The sequence below is a fragment of the Acinonyx jubatus genome, chromosome C1 (genome assembly GCF_027475565.1).
Source record: "Acinonyx jubatus isolate Ajub_Pintada_27869175 chromosome C1, VMU_Ajub_asm_v1.0, whole genome shotgun sequence".
Classification (NCBI taxonomy): domain Eukaryota; kingdom Metazoa; phylum Chordata; class Mammalia; order Carnivora; family Felidae; genus Acinonyx; species Acinonyx jubatus.
Window position 1 is genome coordinate 30,539,986 of NC_069381.1, and position 22,863 is coordinate 30,562,848.

Genomic DNA, 22,863 nt, shown 5'->3' on the forward strand with positions numbered 1-22,863 from the left:
AAGAAAACAGGAGTGGAAGCTCAGCAATCACAGGAACGGGAGAAAGTGGCCTTTGAGATCCCAGCATCCCCTTCACTAATTAGAGCAACTGACCCCCACGCCCCCTCCCCAGCCTCTTGAGTGTCTGGGAAGCCTGGGGGTAATGACCCAGAGGTGGTAGAAAAAGCATGTTTTCTGGATCTGTGTTTGGCGTCTGTTCCAGACTAATGCCCTTCTAGATATCTACTTTCAAGGACCAGATTACTCAGTCCTCTCTTTTTCAAATCCTTCCTTGATTGTTTCAACCCAGAGTGCCACTGCAGTTTTGTAACATCTCCTAGGGCTTTTTGTTGGAGAAACACATATACCCCATTTAGCGTCCTGGTAATTTTTGCTGAGAGAGAGCAGGGCCGTTAAGAGAGAAGGCTCTGGAAAGGGACAAACCTGCCAGGCCTGGCTTTGCCACATAACAGCTGTTTCACTTCTCTGAGTTTCCATTTCCTCAGCTATAAAATGGGGATGATAATACCGTGCTCATGTCGTTGCCGTGAGGACTGGATGACATCATTTTAAGCACGGAGGAAACTCTCCATAAAAGGCCACTGTTACTATCATGGGGTACTGGGGGGCTGGTCCTGTCTCTCTGCACACCTTGGGAGCTCCCTGCCAGCAGGGGCAGTGACTGCGATACGTCATCGTTGTCCCCCATTGCCCTGGGCCCCAGAGAAGCCAGTGTTGGGAAGAGGGAATGGTCAGTCTTGGGAGATGCAAGAGAGACATCGATACTGGAAGTGCCAGCGCTACATCCTCCATCCAGGTTTGGAGGAGAGGGAGGCACGACCTGACTCCTGATTGGGGGGGGGGGGGGGCGGGCAGTGGGCTTCCCAGCCCCTACCTTTCCTAGCCGTGGGGGTCAGAAGTCACCGGCCGTGGGCCCGACTCAGGGAGAACTCACTCTGAGGCACCTCGGGCAGGTCCCTTCCAGCCTTAGGCCTCAGTTTCCTCGTGCGTGTCAGGTGGGTCTCCCGGTCTTCTCCGGGGTTTGCGAGGAGCACGCGCAGCCGGATGCCGGCTTTTGAGAACGTGGCTCAGTGGCAGAGAGGCTGGGAGGCTTAGGCAGGCGGGAGAGCCGCCAGGCGGGCGAGGAGATTGGCTGCAGGCAGGGCAGCCGGCTCGGCGATTGGATCAGAGTGGGCAGGGCCGGGCCTTTAAGAGGCGCGAGGGGGCGTGCAGGGGAGTGTGCGCCTCGCCCGCCCGCCGGGTTTACTAGCGAGAGGCGGCCGTGGCGGCGGCGGCGGCGGCGGCGGCGGCGGCGGCGGCCACGACGGGAGTCCCAGCAGAGCGGAGTCCCGCGGAGCAGAGGCGCATCCCGGCTTTCCGGTCCCAGGCGGCGTGGCCCGCGGGTCATGGCCAAGGGAGAGGGCTCCGAGAGCGGCTCCGCGGCGGGGCTGCTGCCCACCGGCATCCTCCAAGCCGCTGAACGGCCGGCCCAGGTGAAGGTGAGGACCCCCCCCCCTTACCGCCCCCCCCCCCCCCCCGGGCGGAGGGCTAAGGGTGAGAGCAAGCTGAGATGGGGACGTCGAGGAAGAGGTTTGGTTCCGGACGCCTCGGGCTAGCCGGGGACAGGCTAGCCCAGTGGCAGGGGAGGGCCGGGGGGTACCGGCCTTGGGGACAGGGGGTGATGGAGAGGATTTGTAGACGCCCCCTTTTGCTCATCCCCACCCCGCCTCTCCGCCGAGCGGCCGCGCCGGCAGCTTCACGTGGTGCCTGGCTGTGTAGAGCCGGTTTCCGTTCTTCTGTGACGAGCGGTTTAGGATTGCCGCCCTGGAAGCCAGAGACCCCAGAAATCCGGGAAACTCCCCTTAATTCCCCATCTCTCAGCCCCTACTCCCCACCCCCACATGCCCGCGCTGGCACCTCAACTCTGCGGTGAGGGCCGCTCAAGTTCATTCATAAGAACAAGGGCTCTCTGCTCTTAAAAGAGTAGCACTTCCGAGAGAGAGAGGCCCTTGTGTGAGTGTGGGTGTTGATGAGCGCGCCTTGCTTTGCGTGTCCTGACCTTCGACCCCATCCCCAGCTCTCTGGACCTAGTGAAGGACCCATTTGAATCAGGCGACTCCAGGGGGAGATCCCAGGCAATAGGTATCTGCCTGGGAGGTGACTGCCGTTTCCTTTTAGTTTTATTAAGTGATCCTTGCAAGGAGCGGAGTGTGTGTGGGGGGTGGGGGTGGGGGGGAGCAATTATGCTCTAATATGAGTAATCTTCACTTTCCTGGGCAAACTCAATCTCTCTAGTGCCCCACCCAAATAGGGCCCAGCCCTGTACCTAGAGGCCTTTCCTCCCCTCTCCAAGGTTCCCTAGGAACTGGGGATGGGGAATAGCAAGAGGGAGGGTAGGACAGCTCCCGGGTTTGCCTCAAGCTCTGGCTGACTACAGGGGCCAGGGTCGCTCTGGGACAGATGGAAGGAACAGCTGTGCCCCCAGCCAGCTGGGCTGGGCCCCTCACCCAGTAGGCAGGTGGGTCCTGGCCTCTGAACTAGGGCGGGAGCAGGGGCTGGGCTTAGGCAGCTCTTGGCAGCCGGAGGATTTTCAGGTTGTGACGGTTGGTGGTGCCTGGTGGGGACAGGTCCACAGGTCTGCTTCTGGAGCATGCTCCCCCTCCAACTGGAACAGAGCATGGTTGGAACCCTACGGGAAGTTGTTGTTGTTGTTTGTTTTGTTTTTAGGAACGGTGGGCTGCTAAATTAATTCACAATCTGGGGGTAGGGTGGCTTAGGGGCCACTTCCTTGGTGTGGAATCCCCTTTTCCAGCTTCCTAAGATAGAGAATACCTTTCTTTTCTTGTAGGAAGTGAGATCACCCTGGGTGGGAACAGGGCAAGGTAGACTTGTTCCTCCTGGCAGAGTGGATCAGAAGAATGGTCCCGCCTCTGGAACCTTCTAGGATGGAGGCCAGGATCCTGGGTCTCTTTTCATCCTTTCCTCTTCTTCCCAGAAGGAACCAAAGAAGAAACAACAGTTGTCCATTTGCAACAAGCTTTGCTATGCAGTTGGGGGGGCCCCCTACCAGGTGACGGGCTGTGCCCTGGGGTTCTTCCTGCAGATCTACCTGTTGGATGTGGCTCAGGTAAGTGGGGCTGAGCCCACCAGGGCTCCTCCAGCATCCTGAGGTGGGAGGGTAGATACGTTCAGTTTTCCCCATCTGTGAAATGGGACTGGGAATCCCTACTTTGCTGCCTCTCAGAGTCAGCCGTAGATAAGAAATAAGAAGGCTTGCTTTGGAAAGTATTCAGCAGGGGAGTCTATCTGCCCCAGGAGTCTTAGTTGGCAAGGTCAGGCAACTTCTCCTTGCCTGGCAAGAGCAACAGAGCCTGGAGGGGCAGACAGTGGTGCGAGAAAGAATGGAGCCTGCTGGTGACCCTGTTCTTAGAAGAGACTGGCACACCATGTCCCCAGCTGGACAACAGTCAGCTGGCCCAGCTCAGGGGCTGGTAGATGTTGCCAGGCTTGTACATAAGCTGTTTCCCACCTTCACCTGAGAGGCCGAGGCATGTCAGTGGGCAGAGAGGCCCCCAAGTGCTGAGCTAGGTTAAGGCGCCCAGTGCACAGGGTCTTTGACTGAGAGAGGTACTTAGGGTAAAGCAGGGTTCTTCTCTGTTCTGAGAAGCTTTGGCCAGCAGCCTGGCATCCTGAGAATTCACCTTGTCTGGATGGGAGAGTGGGAGGCTCAACAGCCACTGCAGGCAAAGCATCTTCATTGTATCCATTTCTAGGTGGGGAACACTGAGCCCCAGAAAGGACAAATAACTTCTTTCAAGCAGCTAGTTTTCCCATGGGCTGGGTCCTGAGTGGGGTACAAATATGAGGAACCTGCAATCAAAGTATAGAATTGTCTTCATGAGTGTGAGGTTAGGGAGAGTCAGTTTGGGGAAACTACAGTGTGAGAGAGGCCACCAGTTTCCCTATTTCCTGGAGCAAAAGCAATATAGTAGAGCTTTGATGGATGTAAGGAAGAGTCCAGAGAAACTATTTAGGCCTAAAAGGTTTGCAGGGAGGGGGATGGCTTCAGTGGATAGTCACAGATCACTTTTTAAAAGCATCTAAAGATTCCTTTCCACATCCAGGATAGAGCTTGACCTGTAAGACAGGGATCTTAACTCCAGTCCTGTAAGATAGGGTTCATAACTCCCATTATACAGATGGGGAAGTTGAGGCCCACTGTAGTCAAATGAGCAAATGCTCATTTTGATACCAGGTGCTTGGCGCTCAGGGCTGTGAGAGGGAAGCAAGGAAGTGATTCTGGATTCATTCTAGTCGATGGGGAGTGTTTTCAAGGGCAGTGGAAGGGAGTACATAAGGGTGCAGATCTGGGAAAACTTCTAAGGCACTCTGCACTGGCTGCTATCAGGGAGCTGTTATCATTATGAACAAGGCAAGAGAAGATGATGAAGGCCTGAGTGAGAGCAGCCCAGAGTCCCAAGGGCCTGGCTGAGATGGGGAGGGAGGCCCTGCTTTTGCCTACCATCGAGGGTTGAGATGAGTAGAAGGATGAAGGGGTCACCTTTTACCTGTTCCCCATTCCAGGTGGACCCTTTCTCTGCCTCCATCATCCTATTTGTGGGCCGAGCTTGGGATGCCTTCACAGACCCCCTCGTGGGCTTCTGCATTAGCAAATCTTCCTGGACCCGCCTGGGCCGCCTCATGCCCTGGTGAGTAAAAGAGGCTCCTCTGAGGTGGCAGAAGGCAGGGCTTCAGGCATGCCCACTAACTCTTGATCCTTCCATCTGACTTGTCACAGGCTGGGGGGTGAGAAGAAATGACGCAGAAAACCGAGTGTTGAAACCCAGCTGAGGCCTCAGCTGCCCCAGGCATGGGCACTGGGATGGATGCTCTGCCAATTCATTTCCCAGGCTGGCTAAATTGCCAGACTGAGCAGCTTCCCCTACACCAGGCCCCATTGCTCCCCAAAGTCCATTCCCTCCTGCGAAGCTGGAATTCTAACTCCTCCCCCTCAGTCATTACAGCGGCAGAGATAGTGCTGCACAGTGGTTGAGAGGTTATACTCGGAAGCCAGCCTGCCTGTGTTTCACCACTCACAGCTATGCAACCTTGGGCAAATCACTTAACATCTCTGAGCCTCAAGTTTTTCATCTGCAAAATGGAGATAATAATTATGCCTATCTCATGCGTTTATGGTGAGGATTAATTTTTTTTTATATGTAAAGTACTTAGAACGGTGCTTGGCACATATTAAGTAATGTATAATTTGGCACCCCTTCAGAGTAGCTCCTGGTGGTCAAGGGTGGAGGGTAATACCAAGAATGGGATTTGCAGAACCATAACCTCTGGCCCCTTGGATGATGTAAACTACCTTTTCCCTTGATACAAAGCCTACACTACTCAGCCTCAGGCTATAGGGCAAAGTGGGGGGAGGTAGTACCACAGATCACACAGCCAAGGGAGACACACGGGACCAGCTGACAGTCTGGAGCTCTGGTTCTCTCCAGGACATCCTGCTTGGTGGGGGGAGGGGGGTGGACATACCCCTTTCATCTCCAGCCCATCCAGGCTCAAATGGGCGCCTTCCTGCCCCAGGGGTGCCCATACCTGGTCTCCGGCCTTCAAAGCTCTTCCCACAGCTCCCACTCCACCCCCACAACTTCCTTTCCCACGAGGCCCCCCTCCCACCACAATCGCACCAGCCCCTGGCTAAGGCCCAGATTGGGGCCTTTGATCCAGGCTGCAGGGCTGCGGGGGTGGGGGGGGTGGGTGGATTTGTGGGGAGGGGGAGGGGGAGGGAGATGGCGATGGGATGGGGGTGGCTGCAAGGCAGGACCATCCGCCTCACCTGGACAGGCCGCCCAGGTAGGAGCCAGCCCACAAGGCTGGGCCCCAGACCCGAGTCCCTGGCAGCCTGTGGGAGGTGGGGCTCTGCTGCCACATCTCCTCATGAGGCACAGCCAATGGGAGAGAGCTACCCTGGACAGCCCCTTGCGGTGGCCGGCGGCAGCAGCTGGGTTACTTCCAGTCACATTCGGTTTCTCAGCTTCTCAGCGAAAGGAGAGGAAGGAGTGTTTGACGAAGGCTGACGGAAGGAGCCCTTGTTCTCCGAGGAGACGCGTGGATTCGGGAAGGAGGGGGGAGGGCAGAGAGGGAGAAAAGAGGAGGCCCTCCCTGTGGGAAGCAGAATCTGAGGCCCTGGAGCTGGGCAGGTGTGGCAGCCAGCCTGGTGAAGTTGCTGAGGGGCCTTCAGGCAGGTTTCTGACTTAGCACGGTGTCTGCGTACATGCCCTCACCTGTTTGGGTAGTAATTCTGGGTGATACTTCTTGAATGGTACCTCCACCCCTGTGTCTGAGCGCACGTTGGATCAGTGGGGGGTTGAGGGGCTTTTGTGTAGGCTACGGGACCTCCTCCTGGTCCATACCACAGCCAGGACCTAGGTCCCTCAGGCCCGGGACCCAGCCCCTTTTTGTGGTGCGGGTAGAGGCTGCGCCTTTCAGGGTTCATCAGCCCTGTGGCCCACTATCTTCTCAGGCCTCAGAGCAGCCCCTGCCCTTAGCCAGCACTTACATCCACCCCTCCGACCAGGAAGACTTTGACAGACGCTCTCCCTGGAGTTCCCAAGGCCACGTGGTGAGAGGCAGAGTATCCACAGGGTCACAAGGGCAGGCTGGGATGCAGCAGGGCTGGGCCTGAGGTCTGATTCCCTGGCCATGGACCTGTACTCTCCCGCTGGGCTTTCTGGTGTGGTAGTCACAGTGAGCACTTACTATGTCCCAAGCACTGTTCTACATTTTAGTATCAACTTATTAAAGTCTCAAAACTACTTCAACTCTATGAGATAGAACCAAAGTCCTTACGGTGGCCTGTAAGGACATGACCTGGTACTCCATGTCCTCCAACCCCATCTCCTAATCCCACCTCCTGTGCTCACTCCACTCCAGCCCCAGTAGCCTCCTTGCTTCTCCTCAAACTTGCTTGAGCACCTCTGCACTGACTGTTCCTGCCCGACACACATTTGCCTCAGACAACTGCTCAAGGCCAACTCCCTCCTCTCAGCCGAGTCTTGGCACAGATATCAGCACCTCCGTGAGGGCTACCCTGTCTGCTCTTGTCACCTCTACCCCCATACTCCTAATCCCCTTTAGACTGCTTTCTTTTCTCCATGGCACTTAATCACCTTCTAATACATAACCTTTTGAAAACTGTGGTAAAATGTACACATAACATAAACTTTTGCCATTTTAACCATTAAAAAAAATTTTTTTTGTTTGCATTTTATTTATTTTTGATAGAGATAGAGCACAAGTGGGGGAGGGTCCGAGAGAGAGGGAGACACAGAATCCGAAGCAGGCTCCAGGCTCTGAGCTGTCAGCACGGAGCCCAACGCGGGGCTCGAACTCACAAACCGCGAGATCATGACCTGAGCCGAGGTCGGACGCTCAACCAACCGAGCCACCCAGGCACCCCCCCCCCGCCATTGTAACCATTTTTAAATGTACACTTCAGTATCATCAAGTACATTCTCATTGCTGTGCAACCATCACCACCATCCATCTCCAGAACTTTTGCATCTTCCCAAACTGAAACTCTGTCCCCATGAAAAAAATAATTCCCATACCACCCTCCCCACAGCACCTGGCAACCACCACTGTACTCCCTGTCCTTGAACACCTACTCTAGGTGTCTTGAGAACAGGATCATGCCATATTTATCCTTTTGTGTCTGGCCCATTTCATTTACCACAATGTCCTCAGGGTCCATCTGGGTTGTAGCCTGTGTCAGACTTTCGTTTCTTTTTAAGGCTGAATAATATATATAACTTTTAAATGATGCTTATTCTTCATTTGCCAACTAGAATATAAGATCCCCCAGGGCCATAGCTTTCGTCTGTTTCGTTCACTGGTAACATCCTAAGTAATAAGAATAGTGCTTAGCACGTTGCTGGCACTTGAATATCTTTTGAGTAAATGTGGAATGTAAGGTAAGTGCTGTTACTAGTGTCATTTTACAGATGAGAAAATAAGCCTCAGAGAAGTTAAATAACTTGTAAGGTATTTATAGTCACTGGTAGAGCCAGAATTGGGTTCCTGAAGTATGGCTCCAGAGGGGTTTCTTTTAGCCGCTGCTCTTTGCTGCCTGTGTGTACTAATGACATGCATTCGGTCCCTCCTGAGGTCTAACCGCTTTTGCGACGGTGTAGAATGCACAAGTGGGAAGGCACATGTTTACGCCCCATTATAATTATCTCACTAAGCCCAGTCCTTCCGCCTGGAGTCAGCCTCCCCTACCGCTGTGTGTGTGCCCACAGTGTGTGTGTATGTGTGCTGACTGTATGTGTGTGCGCGTAAGAACACTGGTATTGGGGTTGCTCCCTGCCACCCTACTACCCGAGGGTTAGCTGCCATTCTCAGTTCCCCCAGCCCATAGGAAGCCCCTGCCTCGGGAGCCCTCTCCACTGGGGAGATGTAGGCAAGATTCAGGGTCTGACCTCCTGCTCCGTGCTCAGGATTTCAGTCCAGGGGCACTGCTGAAGTCAGCCCTTCCGGGCTTGGCCAGTAGCCTCTTCCCAGAGACCCTGGGGTGGGTAGATTCAGGGGGAGGAATTTCCTTCCCGGCAGGCACCCTGTGGGACTACAGAGCAGTCCAGGCTGGGGCCCAGATCCTGGAGTTTTGGCATCCAGCCCCTACTCAGACCTTCCCCTTCCTCAGGATCATCTTCTCCACACCCCTGGCCATCATTGCTTACTTCCTCATCTGGTTCGTGCCTGACTTCCCACAGGGCCAGGCCCTGTGGTACCTGCTTTTCTATTGCCTGTTTGAGACACTGGTCACGGTGAGTGTGGGCACCTCCCCTGGGTGTCTGGTGGGGAGGAATGAGGGCAGTCCCTGGGGCCTCCAGGGTTGGTGCCCAAAGCCACATCTGCCTGTCCATCATCTGACTGGTCAAGGGCCTCTCTTCCATGCCAGTGTTTCCACGTTCCCTACTCAGCTCTCACGATGTTCATCAGCACAGAGCAGAGTGAGCGGGATTCTGCCACTGCGTATCGTAAGTCTCTCTCCAGCCCACTGATCCATCCACCGGGGACCGTGGGTCTATTGTTCCTGACCCTCCCGCCACATTTCTTCCCTTGCTGGGAGTGGGTGTAAAACCATCTCAAAAATAACTTGATCCTTTTATTGCTTTGGTGAGAACAGAGAGGTGCAGGGACTAGCCAGCCAGAGGTCATACAAAGCAAGGCCATAAGGTTAGGCCAAGGCGTCATCTGCCTCACCACCCTGTATCTACCCTCCTGGAGCTGCTACCATCACCTGGGGCTAGAACTGGGCATCTGTCCACCTGACTTTCCTCCCTGGGGGCCTACAAGCCACAAGGCCCCTCCAAAGGACCCTTTTACCATTCAGGAATGACCGTGGAGGTACTGGGCACCGTGCTGGGCACAGCGATCCAGGGGCAAATCGTGGGCCAAGCGGATACGCCTTGCCTCCAGGACCCCAATGGTTCTGCACTGGCTTCGGAAGGTACCAATCACACACAGAGCGCCACCTCACTCAAAGAAACGGTGAGGCCCTTGGCTGCACAGGGATCTGGGGAGATGAGGCACAATGGGGTGGTTTGCAGTCATCCTCAGCATAGTGACTATTGGGCATTTGCTCTACAAACTGTTAATATGCCCACTTTTCTGATAATTTCTGATAATTCTAAATAATTTGGCCAGGGTCATAGAACTAGTGATTTACAGAAACTAGATCTGGGGGAGCTCTCACACTCCATAGCCTGGCTTCTTAACATTCTGTTCCTCTGGACTTTGCCTAGCCATGGGAAGCAGCAGCCAGCCCAGGATAGTTCTCCCACTTCACCAGTGGAGACAGGCCCCAGAGAAGGGACTGGCCCACGGAGTGGAGCTGCTGAGAGTTGGGATGAGATCAGACTGATGGTCTCTATGTTGCCTTTATCCCCTTTGCAGCAAAATGCATACCTGCTGGCGGCAGGAGTTATTGCCTCCATCTATGTCATCTGTGCTGTCATCCTCACCCTGGGCGTGCGGGAGCAGAGAGGTGAGGGATCCCAGGGGAGCGGTGCAGGCCCCGGCGCTGCAGGGCTTTGTCCCTCTGCCTGGGCCTCAGGCTTTGGGAGGTGTCTCTGCTCCTTCCTCACTGTCCCCTCTGGCCCCCAGAACCCTATGAGACTCAGCAGGCTGAGCCGATGTCCTTTTTTCGGGGCCTCCGACTGGTCATGAGCCATGGCCCATATGTCAAACTTATTGCTGGCTTCCTCTTCACCTCCCTGGCTTTCATGGTGAGTGGGGGCCTGACATGCTCAGCCTGAGAGCAGGCAGTGGTGGGGAGTGGATGAGTGGGGGTTGAGGGGAGTGCAATAGGGGTGGGGTAAAACAAGGACTCAGTGACGAAGCCTGAGGGACAGATGGATTGGGGGTGGGGTGAGCAGAGGTCTCTGGAACATGGGGAAGCCTTGGCCTTGACCTCATGTCTTTCCTTACATTTCCTTTCCTATACGCTGCCCATCCCCCAGCTGGTGGAGGGGAACTTCGCCTTGTTTTGCACCTACACCTTGGGCTTCCGAAATGAATTCCAGAATCTGCTCCTGGCCATCATGGTGTGTGTGGGGCCCCGAGGGTGGGTAGGCAGCCTGGACTTCTAGATGGTTCTTTGCGTAGTCAGAGGATATTTCCCGGACCGACTAAGGTTAGGAGGGCTGAGGGAGGAATCTCAGAATCGTCAGTTGGATCTGACCTACAATTGCTTAGATAGGACTGTGAAAGATGTGGGGCAAGATATTCCGGTAGAGAACATAGCAGAAACCAAGAACTTTGAGAAGCTATGCTCAGCTGAGCTCAGAGAAGGCAGGAGATAAGATTGGGACTAGCTCTCGGCTCCCCTGGAGAGCCGTCAGTGGTGCCTGTCAGCTTTCTTACTGCCCAGATGGTGTCATCTGGCTGCTAGGAGTTTCTTTGAGGTCCTGGGAAGGGCAACAGGGGTTCATGACTAACCCACTTCCCTCACCCCCTACTGTGCATCCCCAGCTCTCGGCCACATTCACCATTCCCATCTGGCAGTGGTTCCTAACCCGATATGGCAAGAAGACAGCAGTATACATTGGGATTTCAGTGAGTGGGGCTGAAGGGGTAGGGCCCGGACTGGGTTGGGGATTGCTGGTGGGAGTCTCCAGGCTGACCCATCTTCCCGTACTCACCCCTTCTCCTAGTCAGCAGTGCCATTTCTCATCTTGGTGGCCTTCATGAAGAGTAATCTGATTATCACATACGTGGTAGCCGTGGCAGCCGGCATCAGTGTGGCAGCGGCCTTCTTACTACCCTGGTGAGTGTATATAGGCCCACCTGGCTATGTTTCCCAGCCCCCTAGCCCCTATTTTGAAACTCCTTGGGGACAATTCCGCAGGAACTTCTCCTGCAGACCATTCTGTGGGTCCAGGTTGGGGGTAGAACAAGTCTTCCCTGTACAGTTGCACTGGTTGTGAACTGTGCAAAAACACCTAATCAGGATGGGACATGGGGGGCTTAAATCTGGTTTGCACTCTACTTACCAAGCTGCACGCCTAGACCGGGGCAGCATCCACGAAGTTGTGAACTTCACGGAGCTGTGTGCCCTGGGCCTACAGAGTCTCAGAGGGCCACCTCTTCTTACTGACACAGAGGCGCCACATGGGCTAGCAGGGGCCCTGGAGTGCTGGGTGGGTGGGTCCTCATGGCTGCCACCACTCCGCAGGTCCATGCTGCCTGATGTCATTGACGACTTCCACTTGAAGCAGCCCCAGTCTCATGGAACCGAGCCCATCTTCTTCTCCTTCTACGTCTTCTTCACCAAGTTCGCCTCTGGAGTCTCATTGGGCATCTCCACCCTCAGTCTTGAGTGAGTGGGGTGGGGTCTTGGAGCAGTGCTGGGCAGGGCTGGGCCCCAGGTGCCCTGCCCTCACCACTCCCCTGACCACTGGGTCCCACAGCTTTGCCGGGTACCAGACCCGTGGCTGCTCGCAGCCGGCACGTGTCAAGTTCACACTGAAGATGCTGGTGACCATAGCCCCCATAGTCCTCATCCTGCTAGGCCTGCTGCTCTTCAAGCTGTACCCCATTGATGAGGAGAAGCGGCGGCAGAACAAGAAGGACTTGCAGGCTCTGAGGTGAGAGCAGGGGGGTGGAGGAGGGGGCATCATCCAATCTAACCCCTCAGCTCGTGCCTCCTGTGGCCAAATCCTGACTTAACTTCCTGCCCATTTTCCCTCAATGGTTCCTGCTCTATTTCCCCTTCTCACTGCTGACTGATAATAATGTCAGCTGACATCTCTCTGATACTTAGCTGCATGCCGGTCACTGTGCTGGCTGGTTTTACATTTATTCATTCAACAGATACTTATTGGAAACCTACTATGTGACCGGCATTGCTCTAGTGAATGAAACAAACAGAATCTCTGCCTTCGTGGAGTTTACATTTTAGGGAATGGGCATTCATGATCTCCTACAGTTCTTCAACAACCCCAGGTGTCAGGAGATTCCTACAATTCCCACTTGGTAGATGAAGAAACAGAGGCTTAGCCAGGAAGAGTAATTGGCCCAGCTGATAAGGAGTAGAACTGGGGTTTGCACCCTGACGTTCTCACTCCACGGCCTGTATTCTTCACAGCTCTCTTGGTGTGCAGGGTCTCAGGTGTGGCCTGAGCCTGCCTTTCGGGAGACCAGAAGGCAGGGTCAAGTGAATCATGCCAGCCCAAGTCCAAAGTATAGTTCCAGGGCTTGTAGTACCCTGTGGGCAATGAGAGTTGCAGACAGACCAACTGGCAGTTTCTGGATTGAGAGAGGGAGTGAGCAAACTGTCTACATCCTATAGTTTAGACTCACCTGTACAGTTGCACTGGTTGTGAACTGTGTAAAAACACACCTGACAGCTGGCTAAGACTAGGGCCAAGGTCCTATGCGGAACAAGGCACAAGGCAGTTAGGGACAGGGAAGGGGTAAGGATGCTTCCTCCAACCCGTCTCCTTCGGCTCTTGCAGGGAAGAGGCCAGCAGCTCTGGCTGCTCTGACACAGACTCTACAGAGCTGGCCAGAATCCTCTAGGGTCTGCTGTGTTGCCTGAAGCCACCATCCACAGTGCCTGGGTCCCGGACCACAGGAGAAATCAGGACCTACTTGCCTGATCGCTGAATACCTGGTCTCCAGGTGCCAGGAAGGGAGCCAAAGACTCAAGAGTAAGTGGTCCAGGATACCTCCTGTGCCTGCCATGGGGAGGGCTGTTCGTACAGCCACCTGCCTCACATCTGCCTGCCCATGGGGCCAAGCCCCGGGGCTGCTACTGTGAATATGCCAAGGACTGATCGGGCCTAGCCCGGAACACTAATGTGGAAACGTTTTATACAGAGACTAATTAATAACTTAATGACCATGTACATAGCAATGTGTGTGTATGTATATGTCTGTGAGCTATTAATGTTATTAATTTTGATAAAAGCTGGAAACCAGAGGTTCCTGTTTCTGTCTTTGCCCTCAGCCACTTTGCCCTGACCCCTTCTGTGCCAAGACGCAGATGGTGAGAGGGAACACTAAGCTGCAGGTGCCCCGGTGGGGAAGAATGTGTCTGGAGGTGTGATAACAGCATTGGCTAACATTTACTAAACCCCTATCTGTACCAGGCACAGTGTGGAGGCTTTACCTTCACTTTGTTGGTGTTCACCCTCAATCCTTGAAACTGTCTTGCTATGTCAGGACTATTCCACTTTAAAGAGAAGAAAACTGAGCTCCAGTATAGAGAGGGACGTGGCTAAGGTCACATGGCCAAGAGTTACCGTACTGAAATATCATCCCAGGTCTGTGAGACTCTGGGACCTTAACCACCACTCTCCACTCCCCTGTGTCTGAGAGCGACCTGCTGGCTGTCAGACAGACAGGCTGCTCTGCCCAGGCCTGTGCCCTGTGCCTGCCTGAGCATGTGGAGCTGGCACATATCCTATGTGCTTGGGGCTGTGTGGGGTCCCGAGACCTGTGATTCTTTCCCCGTAGCTGTTAATGATGGTGTTGGAAAGTGAGACTGTACCTGGCTGGGTTTGTGTGTCGGTTGAGGAAGGGTTCTCCCCACAGGTGTGCCGGTGAAAAACCACCTCTGGTGGGGAGGAGGCTGCTGGGGAAGACCTGGTTTATAGCGCTTGTCTGTTTCCATGGTGTAAATGCTCTTGCTGTAGCCAATTTCAGGTTACCTACCAATGGATATACTAACAGAAGTTCCCAAAAATTTAACAGTCAGCTCTCTACTTGCCCCCCAGCACATCACTGGGTCTCATACACTTAGGCCAAGCTGGCAGGATCAGGGGTACCAGTCCAGCTTCTCTATTTTATAGATGGATAAATGCAGGCCAGAGAAGAGAAGTGTGTGCACTATTCAGGCTTGGTTTTTACTTTGGGTCTAGGGCTCCATTTTCGGAGGGAGCAGGGGAGGCTCCATTTTTGCTCTGAAGTTCTGCCAAGCCACTTTCATAAATTTATCAAGTGTTACTAACAGGCACAACCAGATGCATAATTTCTCTGTGAGGTGAGTCCATTATTATTCCCAGTTTACGGATAAGGAAGCTGAGGCACAGAAAAGTAACTTGTCCGAGGTCATCAGAGGAGACGATGTTTGAATCCATTCTGTCTGGCTATAAGGCCAGTGCTCTCACCCACTACTTTAGGCCATTGTGTGAACCAAGAGTCTGGTCACCTCCAAGCCAGGTCCTGCTGCCTTTACAGCTGCCATCTCAGGGTCAGGCTGCCTGGGCAGGCCAGGGGCCCTGGGCTCTGGGTTGGCCTTTGTAGTTGGAGTGCTCAGGGACTCAGATAATGTTTGCAGAAACCCACTCCTACCTCCCCTCTCCCTGTACTCCCAACACCCACCAAATCCTGTCTTTAAAAAAATAAAAATTATTTTAAACTTCCTAAACCACTCAAGCTTGCTTCTTTCCCATCCCTACAATTACTTATCCGGTCTCTCACCAGGAGGATTATACCAGCAGCCTCACTGGTCTCTGTCTTTGATTTGATCTCCTCACATTCCTTCTTTAAACTATCCAAGATAACCAAAGTGGCCATCCTATTTAGAAACCCTTCTGAGTCCCCATTGCTTTCAAGAGGAAGTCAGAGACCTTTGCTGATTTCCCCAGCGCCCCCCAGGCCACCTGCCCAGCCCTGGAACATACTCTGGCCCCTGGTCCATCTGATAGACACTGGTCCAATACACCTTGGCTCCAGAATGCCTCTCTAAAGCAATTCCTGCACCTCTGTCCCTTGGGGAAGCTCTTGAGAATCCACACCCCTTCCACTTTAGTCTCCCATATTGAGCTCAGGGCTGGGCACGGTGGGGTGGGGCTTATGCAGCTGAGTTTTTAAACGCAAGCTCCAGCAAGAAGGCTTTGTGAGCCACACTCAACTGGCGCTGACCCACCATGATGCCTTTCTCTGGCCTCCATTTCCCCCAGTTGTACAATGGAGATTGGGAATTGAAAACCCCCTCTTCAGTTTCATGCTCACAGAAAATTGTTCTCCTCAAAGACCCCCTGCTTATTTCTTAGAAGATGATATGGGGGGTTGGGGGGGGGTGAGTAGGAAAGCAACCCAGGGATCCCAGAAACTCCTTGGGTCTTTGGCAACACCACGTGCCTTCTGGACAGCTCATATCTACTCATCCTTTGAGAAGCGCATTCTTGAGTTCCTCTCTGCTTGGATCCAGCATTACTACAGAAAACCCTGCCTGTCTCTTGACTCTGCCCTACTGCCCTCAGCCATGCCAATCATACATCCCACCCCCTACTCTCGCTAAGAAACAGGTGTGGCTTTGGCTCCACCTGCTGGAAGAAAGTGGCAAGCAACACCTTTCAACACTGCAAAGAAGGAATTCCAAGATCTGTCATTGACTCTGACCTTGGCTATCCATTTTATGGAACAAATATTTCTATTGGGCCTACTGTGTGTCATGCACTGGCTCTGAGTATAGAGTGGTAAATAAAAGAGTTTACATGCTCAGTGGGGACCAATGACAAATAAGTGGGCATATAAATAAGATAATTTTGGATTGTAAGAAGCACCATGAAAGAAGTAGGGTGATGTCATAGAGGGAACTGGTGTGGAGACTATTTTAAATTGAGGGCCCAGGAAAGAATGTTCTGAGAAAATGCTTTTGACTTGAATCACAAAGGAGGAGAATTAGCAGACCTTCAAAAAGCTTGGGGGAAAGCACTGTAGATAGAAGAATCAACTAGTGAACTAGTGCAAAGACTGAGGTAGGAAAGAGCTCGGTGTATTTGAAGTACTCAAAGGAAACAGTGCAGCCAAAGTGCAGTGAATGCAGGTAGTATGAGGTGAGTTTGGAGAGGTCTACAGGAACTAGACCATCCAGGGCCTTGTGGCCTCAGTAGGAGTTCAAATTTTATTTTGAGAATAGCCAAAAAACTATTGGAGGGATTTAAACAGAAAAGTAATTTTAAGGCAGAAGCAAATGGTTCAAGGCTTTGTGGGCCATGTGAAGCCTTTTGATCTTTACCCTAAGAGAAGAGAGAAGACATTGACAAGTTTTAAGTAGGGACACCACAAGATAGACCAAGAGTTTAGAAAGACCGTATCATCTGCTTTGTGGAGAAAGGATTGAAAAAGTGGAAACAGGGTGGGGTGCCTGGGTGGCTCAGTCAGTTAAGTGCCCAACTCCTGGTTTTGGCTCAGGTCAAGATCTCACAGTTCTGGGGACTGAGTCCCACATGAGGCTCTGTGCTGACAATGGGGAGCCTGTTTGGGACTGTCTCCCTCTCTCTCTGCCCCTCTCCTGCTAGTGTGTTCTCTATCAAAAATAAACAAACACTAAAATAAAAATTTAAAAAAGGAAGTGGAAGCAGGGTGACTAATGTAGCAAATGCTCTTCTAATGTTTCTAGGCAATGAAAAGTACAAGATAGGTGGTGGCAGTGGAAATGGGAACAAGACAGATTTGGCAGCTGGTTGGCCTGGATAATAGAGAGAGAGAGGGAGGAGGGGAGGAAAAGGGAAGGGAGAAGAGAGGGAGAGAGAAATGAAGGTTATCCCTAGATTTCTAACTTGGGAAACGGTGGCACCTCAACTCAGTAGCTCAGGGAGCACCAGAGGAGCAAGCTAGGAACAAGCTAGGACAGAACAATTTATTTGTCACCTGTTTGTATCATTTTTATATACAAAAGAAGAAACCACACTTAGAAATTCTATTAAATCAGGAACAAGAATACACACTACTACCAATATTTCTATATAACTTTTAATTGGAGGTATTAGCTGATGCAATTAGACAAGAAAAATCAATAAAAATTAGAAAATAATAGGTAAAATTATCTTCATTTGTCAATGACATGTTTGTATTCCAAGAGAACCCAATTCAATCAACTGAAAAACTACTGTAAACAACATTCTGTAAGGAAATGGGGTATGAAATTAACATACAAAAATTAATACCTATTATATATACAATCTGCAATCAGTTAAAACTACATTTTTCAACATGATAACCGTGAGGCTATTTGAATTTAAATTTAAAATAGCTAAAATTGGGGCGAATGACTGGCTCAGTCAGAAGAGCATGCAACTTTTGATCTCAGGGTCATGAGTTCAAGCCCCACACTGGGTATAGAGATTACTAAAAAAAATAAACTTAAAAAAATAAAAATAGGGAAACCTGGGTGGCTCAGTCGGTTAAGCGTTTCGACTTCGGCTCAGGTCATGATCTCACAGTTTGTGAGTTGGTGCCCCACATCAGGCTCTGCACTGACAGTGTGGAGCCTGCTTGGGATTTTCTCTCCCTCTCTCTCTCTGCCCTTCTCTTTTTCTGTCTCTCTCTCAAAATAAATAGAAAAGCCCTTTAAAAAATAAATAACAAATAAACATTTAAAAATAGCTAAAGTTAAGTAAAACTTAAAATTCAGTTTCTTGGGGCAGCTGGGTGGCTTGGTTAGTTAAGCGACTTACTCTTGGTTTTGGCATAGGTCATGATTTCACAGTTTGTGAGTTCAGGCCCTGAGTCTTGGGATTTTTTTTCTCTCCCTCTCTCTCTGCTCCTCCCCCACTTGATCGTGCTCGTTCACTCTCCCTCTCTCTCTCTCTCTCTCTCTCAAACAAAACAAAAAATTTTTAAAAATATTTTAAAATTCAGTTTCTCAATCATACTAGTCACACTTAAAGTTCTCAATAGCCACATGTGATTTGTGCCTACTCTATTAACGTAGTTATAGAACAAATCCATCATTACAGAAAGTTCTGTTCAGTGCTGAGTTAGAAGATATGGTGAAAGAGAAGACCATATTTATGACAGCAACGAAATACCTAGGAATGAATAGGAAAGAAATAGTTCTTTGTTAAAGCACATGACTTAGTTTGTGGTCACAAGCCCCCTGCCTGGACCTCTCTGTATTACAGGAACAGCCAAAGTAGCGTCTCTTTGCAAGTCGTCCCTGACTCTTCCAGGCTCAGTCAGAGGTTCTTCCAGGCTCCCCTAGGACAACATGCACTTGATTCTCGTTATTTGAAGATTCTGTATTTGCAAATTTCCCTACTTGCTAAAATTTATTTGTAACCCCAGGGAGGGAGGCAGGAGATAGAGGGGAGAAGAAAGAAGCAGCAATGACAGAGAAAGTAGAGAGCCAGGGAAGGTTTAGGTCTGAGTGTTTTGGCTTAGATCCAGGCCTTCCTCTTTTCTTCCAGGGCAGCTGGGCAGAGCTGGGCAATGCTCATATCTCCAGGGCAATCAAGGAAGTCCCTGATTGCTATGGCCCAAGGACCTTTCCGGGGTGAGGCCCAAGCCCTAAAGAAGCCAAGCCCAGAGTGAGCTCTGATTGCTCATTATCCAGGAAATTGCCTTCTGTCTGGCAGAGATCCTACTGAAACTGGCCTAGGGTGGGTGTACTGGATCCCTACCCCTAGGTGATCTAACATGGCCTGGATAGCTTGTGGGGAGTCTGGGACGTCCTGCAGGTGACCTAGGGCCAGAGAAGCAGGGAGGGGGCAGTTTCTTGGGGCAGTTGCTGTTAATTGGGGCAGTAACTGTAACCGTTAACTTTAACAGTAGTTTAAGAGATGGGGAATGAGGCCTGGAATCTCCCTGACTCCTGTTTCCCACTGTGGTCATAGTGGTCACTCATCCCAGTGCCTTCCCCTCTAGGACCCCTGTGCAGCCTCGAAGGATGTCTGTACTGGGGAATGCAGGGGAACCACCCAGCCTGGCTCCTGGGCTCAGAGATGGCAAAGGAGTTGCACAACATCACACAGCCCTCCAGAAGCAGAAGCAAGATGTAATTATTGGGTGGGGGGAGGGGAGAATTTTACTTTACCCTTCAAGGTTCTTCTGGCTGGTCTAAGGATTAAATTGACATGAGACAGATGAACACGAGAAATATTTAATTCACACTTATGGGAACTCATAGAAATATGAATCTCAGGAAAGTGACCAAAGTTGTCAACTTTTATACCTTATAGGCAAAGAAACATAAATCTGCAAAGAATTGACAGGACAAAGAAAACTTATGTTTGGGAGCTTCAGTTAGTAAGGAATTCTAAACAAAATTTGGGCTGGGTAGTGAATTAGTAAAAGTAACAAGGTGTGTTTATATAGGCTTTGGCCCTGAATTCCCATCTCTGGCGGTAAGGATGTCTCTTTATCTGCTGGTAATCTTTCACATAGGAGATTTATTCCCTGCTTTCAAGGGTACAAAGGAGGGTCAGAGTGTCCTTTTTGCACTGGCTGTTTCCTGAGTAACTTTAATTCAAAATAATCAGTATGCCAAAATAGCATATTTTGGAGCAAGCTTGCCCTGAAAACCATCAGAATTTAGCTTTCACTCCCAGCTCAGGGTTATTTTTGCTTTCCCACCAAATTGTCAGTTTCTTAAGGACTAGCACTCTTGTCCTGTGTCCTTGCCTGCCCTTTCACTTCCACCAGAGACCAGACTCCAGAGCTAGCTCTCCAGCAGTCTATGGATGCCAGCAGATGGGCATGGCCATCTCTGTTAATAGGAGTGGCATTTTGGTGTGTGAGAGGAGCTGTGCTACTCACTGCTATTTCTTTTAAAAAAATTTTTAATGTTTATTTATTTGTGTGTGTGAGAGAGAGAGAGACAGAGCATGAGCAGGGGAAGGGCAGAGAGAGAGGGAGACACAGAATCTGAAGCAGGCTCCAGGCTCTGAGCTGTCAGCACAGAGCCCGACGCAGAGCTCAAACTCACCAATGGTGAGATCATGACCTGAGGGAAAGTTGGATGCTCAACCCACTGAGCCACCCAGGTGCCTCCACTCACTACTATTTCTTAAAGGGACCCAGTGGCAGAGGCCACAAGGAAAGAGATGTGGGTGGTCTAATCCACCCCCCATCTGGTATTGGATGCCCTCTACAACATCCCTGACTTGTGGCTGGCTGGGAGCCTTCTGTTCCCACACACTGCCACCGCAGACTGTTTCAAGTCCGCCTGTTTCATTTCTGGAGTAAGGTGTGAAAACGATCTTCCTCATCTCAAATGGAAACTATGTCCTTGTGGCTTGCCCCCACAGATCCTGGATCTGCCCTTTGTCATCTGCAGAAAACACGCCCTCCCTCTGTCCCATCTCAGACCGGCAGGGAGTTGAAGATAGACCCATGTCCTCAGAAATGGAGTCAAGTCTTGGTTTCATACTTCTACTTACATTTGTTTTAATTCCTGTAAAAAGTGTCTATTTATTTTGCTTTTATAACTAAAAAAGAAACTCCTTATTTTAAAACTTGGTATCACGGTATTTCAGATAGGAAAATGGACAAATACTAATTATATTGCTCAACTTACCTGTATGTACACACCCATATAACCTCCACTCAGTTCAAGATACAGAGGCACTTCCATCTCACAGGAAGGTTCCCTGTGCCCCATTCAATCAATACCCAATCCACCAGAGGTAACCACTATTCTGATTTCTATCATCATAGATTAGTTTTGCCCATTCTTGAACTTCTTATGAAGGGAATCATATAGTATGTATTCTTTGGTGTCTGATTTCTTTGTCTTAGCACAATGTTTTGGAGATTCATCTGTGTTGTTCTGTATATTAGTATTTTTTTTCATTTTGTTTGTTGCTGATAAAATTACCTTTTACAAACATACCACAAATTGGTATATTCTCAGGGGTGCCTGGGTGGCTCAGTCAGTTAAGCCAACTTCGGCTCAGGGCATGATCTCATGGTTCATGGATTGGAGCCCGAAGCCTGGCTCTGTCCTGACAGCTCAGAGCCTGGAGCCTGCTTCAGATTCTGTGTCTCCCTCTCTCTCTCTTTCCCTCCCCCACTCACGCTCTGTCTCTTTCTCTCTCTCTCAAGAATAAATAAAAATTTTTAAAAACCCAAATTGTTGTATTCTTGTGTTGTATGTTTGGATTTTGTCCACTTTTGGCTATTATGAATAAAGTTGCTATGAACATTCTTATTTGTTTTATTTTACTTTGAGAGAGAGAGTGAGAGAGAGAGAGAGAGAGAGAGAGCGAGCGCGCATGCAAGTAGGGGAGGGGCAGAGGGAGAGAATGATAGAATCTTAAGCAGGAACTACTCCTAGCACTGAGCCCAACTGCAGGCTTGGCTCAGGGCTCTATCTCACCACCATGAGATCATGACCTGGGCCAAAATCAAGAGTCAACACTAACCAACTGAGCCAACCCAGGCACCTCATATTTTTAAATTTTAATTAAGTCCAATTTATCAATTTTTTAATGGTTAGTGTGTTTTCTGATCTGATTAAGAAATCTTTATCTACCCCAATTAAAAAAAATTTTGCCTATGGTTTTATTTAGAAATTTGTTGAAGTGTTGATGTTTTGGTCAATGATCCATCTCAAATTAATTTATTGTTATAGTTTTAAGGGTCAGGGTTCCTTTTTCTCCACTAACATCTAATTGTTCCAGCATTGTTTATTAAAAGATCACCCTTGGGGTGCCTGGGTGCCTCAGTCGGTTGAGTATCGGACTCTTGATTTCAGCTCAGGTCATGATCTCACAGTTATGGGTTCGAGCCCTGTGTCGGGCTCTGTGCTATCAGCTTGGAATTGTCTCTTTCTCTCTTCCCCTCCCCCACTAGCTCTCCCTCTCTCTGTCTCTCAAAAATAAATAAACTTAAAAAAAGTTTTGAAAATTAAAAACATCATCCTTCCCCTACTTAATTACAGTGACACTTTTGATGTAAATCAAAGATAGTATTGGGGCGCCTGGGTGGTTTGGTCCATTAAGCATCAGACTTCAGCTCAGGTCGTGATTTCACAGTGTGTAAGTTTGAGCCCCACATCGGACTCTGTGCTGACAGCTCAGAGCCTGGAGCCTGCTTCCTATTCTGTGTCTTCCTCTCTCTGCCCATCCCCACCTCACGTCTCTGTCTCTCTCTTTCTCTCAAAAGTAAAAATAAACATTAAAAAAAATTTTTTTTAAAAAGATAGTATATATATAGTATGTGTGGTTTGTTTCTGGAATCTTTATTCTGTTTCAGGGATTTATTTGTCTATTGCTCCTCCCAGGGTGCTCTGTATTATTTATTATTGTAAATCTTGAAATCTGATGATGTAAGTCCTCCAGCTTTTTCATCAAGAGCTCTTGAGGGGCACCTGGGTGGCTCAGTTGGTTAAGTGTCTGACTCTTGGTTTCGGCTTAGGTCATGATCTCACGGTTCATGAGTTCAAGCCCCACATCTGGCTCTGTGCTGAAAGTGTGGAGCCTGCTTGACATTCTCTCTCTCCCTCTCTCTCTCTGCCCCTCCCCGCCTCTCTCTCTCTCAAAATAAATAAGTAAACTTAAAAAAAACAGAGTTCTTGATATGCTAGGTCCTTGATTATCATATAAATCTTGGAATCAGCTTGTCAATTTACACACA

General features: G+C 50.4%; 2 protein-coding genes across 3 annotated transcripts in view; one reads left to right on the forward strand and one right to left on the reverse strand.

The window, feature by feature from the left end:
* The window catches only part of MYCL (MYCL proto-oncogene, bHLH transcription factor), a 100,099-nt gene that overhangs the window by 37,078 nt on the left and 40,158 nt on the right, over nucleotides 1–22,863 (reverse strand). The window lies entirely within an intron of this gene.
* MFSD2A (MFSD2 lysolipid transporter A, lysophospholipid) lies at nucleotides 1,208–13,477 on the forward strand. Of its 2 annotated transcripts, none has more exons than XM_027059555.2 (14): nucleotides 1,208–1,478; nucleotides 2,978–3,106; nucleotides 4,564–4,688; nucleotides 8,693–8,816; nucleotides 8,951–9,029; nucleotides 9,386–9,543; nucleotides 9,949–10,039; nucleotides 10,159–10,280; nucleotides 10,515–10,598; nucleotides 11,026–11,109; nucleotides 11,208–11,320; nucleotides 11,729–11,872; nucleotides 11,964–12,140; nucleotides 13,011–13,477. In XM_027059555.2, the coding sequence occupies exons 1-14, from the start codon at nucleotides 1,386–1,388 to the stop codon at nucleotides 13,072–13,074; spliced, it is 1,587 nt and encodes a 528-aa protein (XP_026915356.1). In that variant the 5' UTR covers nucleotides 1,208–1,385; the 3' UTR covers nucleotides 13,075–13,477. The 2 variants fall into 2 exon arrangements, with proteins under 2 accessions (XP_026915356.1, XP_026915355.1); XM_027059554.2 differs by having other exon boundaries at nucleotides 1,209–1,478; nucleotides 2,975–3,106.

Coding starts and splice junctions, on each gene's coding strand:
- MFSD2A (XM_027059554.2), top strand. CDS start 1,386: ATGGCCAAGGGAGAGGGCTCCGAGAGCGGCTCCGCGGCGGGGCTGCTG. Junction 9,030..9,385: donor GGATTCTGCCACTGCGTATC/GTAAGTCTCTCT, acceptor TTTACCATTCAG/GAATGACCGTGGAGGTACTG. Junction 11,321..11,728: donor GCGGCCTTCTTACTACCCTG/GTGAGTGTATAT, acceptor ACCACTCCGCAG/GTCCATGCTGCCTGATGTCA.